At 36.9% G+C, this 6,000-nt stretch overlaps 1 protein-coding gene across 1 annotated transcript in view; it reads right to left on the minus strand.

Annotated features, from left to right (window-relative positions):
- The window catches only part of LOC118239709 (sodium leak channel non-selective protein-like), a 153,023-nt gene extending 150,415 nt beyond the window's left edge, over window positions 1–2,608 (minus strand). The window contains exon 1 of the mRNA XM_035453125.1: window positions 2,469–2,608. Within this exon, the coding sequence (XP_035309016.1) occupies window positions 2,469–2,576 (108 nt within the window). The 5' untranslated portion in view covers window positions 2,577–2,608. The remainder of the gene's footprint in view (window positions 1–2,468) is intronic.
- Window positions 2,609–6,000: the final 3,392 nt, after the last annotated feature.

Here is a 6,000-nt window from a genome sequence, read left to right on the forward strand (position 1 = left end):
TTAACCCTAAAATAAGAAGAGATAAAATAAATGGGTATATATTTAATGTAATCACCTACAATCTTTCATTATAAAAATAATGCCTAGGATAAAAAAGGTTAGCTGTATCTACATACTAACATCACAGAATTAATATTGGTACTGAATTACTCAGTGCACAATTTTCAAACATAATTTAAGTGTTATTTATTGACTATCATCTTGGATGCATGTGTGTGTGTGTATGTGTGTGTGTGTGTGTGTGTGTGTGTGTGGTTTGCTAATTCACTAAATTTATGCTCCTATTTCAGGGGTTCAGTTTGATAATGGATGGATCATGCAGCTCCATAAACCAGCAAACCTTAAGCTGAAAATGAAGAATGACTGACGGAACTTTGAGAAGACTCAGACACAATATTTTCATAAAAACATAGTGCCAGAAATTCTATAACATAGAAGACATATATCTCAATTCATTTTAAGGGTTGGTGTACTGAAATTTTCAAACATAAAGTTTGAAAAATCCTCAATAAATGTCAGAATGTAAATTCAACCCTATCTGGACTCCTCCAATATAAAAAATAAACCTAATTACCAGGAGATTCGAAAGATGAGCTATTTTACAACAAATTAGCTTTGAACTTAAAAAAATTATAATTAATCATTAGTAATTTCTGTTAGTGACACTGGTGTTACATCTATAGTTCCATCTTTCATAGTTCTTAGGAAATTTTTAATGGGCTAGACATGAAGAGACTGTTAGTGAGAGATTTATTTTCTAGGCAGTTTAGAAGACCTACTATGCATTCGGAAATCCTGGTCTCTGGGGACATAAAAATAATGTAGTCAATACATAAACAATTTGTAGTATAGTAAGCAAGATATTATACATGGCATATGCAGTTGCTCCTCAAAATGTGTCCCCACAGTAGATGGTCAAATATGAGGGGGCCTAGGTACCTTCCACAAATAAGTAATGTTTACATATACCTTACATATATTTTCTGGCATAGTTTAAATAATTTTAGGATGATTCATAATACTTAAAATTTTGTAAAATCTTGTTGTACTGATCTATTTCTGAAAGAATAAGAAGGAAAAGTACATCTATGTTCACTATAAATGCAAGTTTTGTCAAATATTTTCATTCTGAGGTTGATAAAAGTAGGTACAGAACAGAGGGGCAAGGACGTGTGTGTGTGTGTGTGTGTGTGTGTGTGTGTGTGTGTGTGTGTGTGTGTGTGTGTATGTGTGTGTCTACGTGTTCACTTATATTTATAGACAAATCTAAAACTGTGTAAGTTTATTCTGTCTGTCTGAGGAGGGGGGAATGTAAAATCCAGATAGCCCTAATGGACAAGGTGGATTTAACTTATCAAATGAAATGAGATGTGACCTTGAAGGCCAGAGCACAAGAGTAACAGGTACCAATACTAATAAGCCAGACAGTATAGGATAGCAGAAGGTTCAGGGGATGATATAGAGACACAGGAAAGAGGTGGTCAGGAGAGAGCTGTTCAGGAGAGAGCCTGCTCATGAAGAGCTGCTGATGTAATACCAACACCTTTTAATTTACAGTGGGAGTCCCAGGGATGTTTCAATAATTATAAAGCAAAAGGACAATGCCATCAAAGAGTGAAATATACAAAGACCTGTGAGCAGGCTATGGAAGTCTTCCAGGGGCAGGCTAGTGAAGCTCAGGAGGAAGCCAGCCTGACTCTCTTTGTCCTGCTCAGGGAAGGACCAAGCACTGAGGGGGCCTCAGGTCAATTTGTTTCATTACTTCAGCACTTATGAGTTTAAGAAGAAAGTCAACCCTATGTTTCTTTATGGTGCTGAATTCCCAAGACTTAGGAGTGAGCTTCCTGGCTCAGTCCCAACCACTATACCCTCTAATATGCAGCCATGTTTGACATAATAATTCTTCCTCTCATGCTCAACATGGATGAACTTGTGAAATACTAGGCACATGTTCTGAGTCACAGGGTTTGAATCAAAGTAAAGACTATTTAAAAATGAACAGTGTCTTGTAGCCTTCTCCACCTAAGTAAATTACTATTGAACATTGACTTCCAATCAATTAGATCTAGCCCTAATCTAGAAGAAAGTAATTAACTCAGTCTTAGTAATCTCCATTAAGTGATAAAGAAAGCATGTGGATAACAGTAGTAGCTCATCTTGGGTCAGCCTGGGCATGGAATTATCTCTATACTGTGTGATTTGAGGACAGTGTGTCCATAGCAGGGAGGGGATCAGAAGGCAGAGTACAGACTTCTTACACTGTATCTTCCTATGTGAGGACCTCATAGCGACACTCCATCCTTCCAATTTGAATTATTCCCAATTCAACCACCAGACTCCAACACTCATTCACTTTCTACTGTGGCTCAACCACAGTTCAAAGCTAAAGACCCATGAATTTTGAACTTATGAATGAAATTTCTCTTATATCAGCATGTGCTTTTCCAAACTTCAGAAAGGAGACTTACTGGCTTATTAATCCAGAGTATGTCAGCGTTGTCTGACAGAGATTCATCGGGACCAAAGTCAGTAACTGGCTGGGTTTCCACCCTGGAGCTTTGCTTCCTTTTGAGCATGCTGAAGTTAGCTTTGGGAGGCAAGCACAAAACCAAAATCTGGGAAAAGGAGAAGAGAAAGCTTTATTAGCTACCTAACCTACCTCCTTTCCCATCAAAGGCATCGAGTCCTTCACACATGAGTTGTGCACTGGTAGATCATACATGTGCTCTATGGCACTGTATATAAAAATGCACATATCTAAACACAGAAAAAGAATGAGATAAAATTAATATTAATAAATCCATTTTTCCTAAACCATATGAATTTCAAAAACAGCTTAGAGACAATTGATGTTAAAAAGCTAGAACAAAATTATTTTTTCTCATTAGGAACACAGACTACTAGAAAATTTTTTACTCCGTGGAGCCACTACATGGCCACGGATTTCCTATCCTGTATTAGTATGTTATTCACATGCTTGTCCTGTTTCAACCATAATCCCAAGATGATTTTTCAATTTTGTCCTTCAGAAATGTTGAAGGACACAGAGAATAGGGAGAGAAGCTCCCAGCAGTTGGAAGCTTTTTTCCATTTTTTAATCAGTGACCATCTAAAGTCTTTTTGCTTTTCTAAAGTTAATTCTTCATCAACTGCCCCTGAAGATGAGATGCTGGATTGTCAACCTGTTTACACATGTCCACATCATCAACATCCTATTATTTATGTCACCTCCCTGTGGACATTGCGGCTACTTTCTAAACTTAGCAGCCATTGAAGAAGGGGCTACTATACATCAAATGACAAGTAAGAGCAGCATGACAAGAGGAATTTTCAGGACACAAGTGCCTGACCAGCCTACAATCCAAAGTAACACTCCCATTTGATTAATACTATATTGAGCCCTGCTTATCTGTTTCTGTTTTTTCAGACAGGGTCTCACTCTATAGATCTAGCTTGGCTGAAATTAATGTTGATCTGGCTGACTTTGAAACTGTGGCCTCATGCTTCTGTGTTTTCCCTTCTTTGCAAAATTATATACAGTATAACCAGCACATTGGGTTCAACATTTTACAAATGCTTCCACATGGTAAGACCTGAACACATTCTAGACTTCAATAAGTAAGAAGGATCAGATAGGATTAAGTTTTAAAGATAAAAGCGTTTGTGATGAGTTTTGGATAAGAATTGTTTGGAGCATTTAGTAGTGATATTTTATTTAACGTTAAAATTGTTTCTTTGTTGTTGATTTTTAAGTTTTTGTTTAAGATTTGGTGTTGCCACATAGCCCTGCCTATTTAGAACTTACTATGGTAGACAAGGTTGGCCTCAAGGAACCAATGATCCTGTTGCCTGTCTCTCAAGTACTGGGACCACAGAGTACACCAAAGAAATGCCTATGTTTTGTGTATGCATAAGAAATTCCAGTCTTGAGGCAGGTGACAACTTGACCAATGCTAGCTAAGCAAACTTGAGATTGAAAACAAGTCCGGTATGATTACAAAGCTTCAAGTGTTGAGAGTTGGCCATGGGCATGCTTAGCATTCTTAGGAGGACAACTGAAGGCAGATGACAGAGGACCTGACTCTCCAGGCAAGAGACAGTGATGGGAATTTCAAGTCAGGAAAATGTAGCCATTTCAATACCAGGAAAACCCACTCACTCCCTCTCCTTCCCTGTGCTCCATGGAGTTCAGGAAGGAAACTCATCAAGGACAGTGAGTAACATTTAGTTCCCCTTAGGCAGAAGTGGAACAAAAATGAGTTTGCAAGGAGTGTAAATATATGCACTTGCAATTTTCACGGGGAAAGAAAATAAAATACAGTTCAGAACAAAGAAATTTTGAATATGTTTCTCTGTGTTTGAGGGTCTGTTTGTCTTTGCTGAATTCTCCTCAATCCATCTGAGTAGATGACTTTTCCTAACCTTTCAATTCCCAGATAAAAATTAAGCTACTTGTTTTTAAAGTGTGCAATGTATTTCCAAACTGTTGTTACTTTGAACACAGAATTTAAATTTGGGCTTTGCAGTAGGTTTCACTAATTAATTTTAATTTTACATAATTGGAGTTAGGGACTCTTGACATCCAATGTAAATGTATGCAAAATATTCAAATGATACTTATTCTCTGATTTACATTGGGGTTGGGGGTCACATCTGGTAGCCTTAATTTGAGATGTCTCTTAAATGATAGGCACCTACTTCTCCAAAGAATGGTTGCAAAATATTTTTGAAATGCTTTAACAAGACAAAGGAGGAAGAAAGTGGTTCCAGAATGGCTTTCAAAGATTACACAAAGAATTTTAGAGACCTAACACTTATCACTTTTTCACAGGGACAGGGGAGATTGATAGACATGTGAATTTCATGCACCTTTTATTACCAACATTCTACCTGAAGAAAAACTGACTTTTGACTGATTTATCTACAGAAATATACATAATTTATTTTTAAGTATCCTGTTGGCTATATTTGATACATCAAAACAGTTAGACTATAATTGAATGACACCAGATGTCTGTCACTCTCATTGATGTTCTCTTCAATTGCTGCCAACATGTTACCAAGTCTGACAGTGCCCATGAAATGATCTGTCCAAACTCCAAAGAATCCACAAATACATTAAAACTTATCAAGCAGCTCCAGAATCACTGGAAGTTTGACTCTTTTAGTAATATTGAGCAGCACATAAAATATTTAAGCAATAAATCATCATTACCCATGCATATATGAACTCACAGAGACTGAGGCAGCATGCACAGGGCCTGCACAGGTTTGCACCAGATGGGGATCTAGAACTGAAAGGAGAAGTGGACATATGCCTCATGCCTAACCCAGAAAAAATCTCCAATTTATAACCATTTGCAATTAAAAGCTTAATTTCTTTCCAAGGGAGTCTCAATGAGGAAACAAACGATTCTTTAGGGTAGGTTGTATGCCCAGCAGTAGATGGCCAACAGAAAACAAACTCAATGGTATGTTTGGAGGTTCCTTGTCTCAAAGTGTTATGTCAGGGCTTTTCTTTTATTAAAATTTATTTTATCATTATACCTTAGGTGCCTGTTTGTTTTCTAATGAGATATAGAAAAGAATGGATCCAGACTGGGAGGGCATGGAGGTGGAGAGAACTAGGAGGGGGTAAAGGGAGGGGAAACCATAATCAGAATATATTATTTAAGAAAAACAATCTATTTTCAATAAAAGGAAAAATATTCAAGCAATAAAATAAATTCAAGCCATGAATGTACAAAGAATCTCAGATTAATTTAGAGCAGCTGGTCATTGCAATCATCTTTTTGCACTAGGTATTGCTTGACACTTTTGTTCATGTTTAGTCAATAAAACAGAGCACAGAAGACTATTAATTCCCCATAAAGAAAGATCAATGTGGATATTTAAGTATCCTAGGTGAGCTTTCTATTTTGATAGGAATTGCTTCTGTGTATTTTTTCCTTATCAGTATTATGCACTAATAAACCAATAGATCTATTTTGTTTCCAGAAG

This window comes from Cricetulus griseus, assembly GCF_003668045.3.
Source record: "Cricetulus griseus strain 17A/GY chromosome 1 unlocalized genomic scaffold, alternate assembly CriGri-PICRH-1.0 chr1_1, whole genome shotgun sequence".
In the NCBI taxonomy this organism is placed as follows: Eukaryota; Metazoa; Chordata; class Mammalia; order Rodentia; family Cricetidae; genus Cricetulus; species Cricetulus griseus.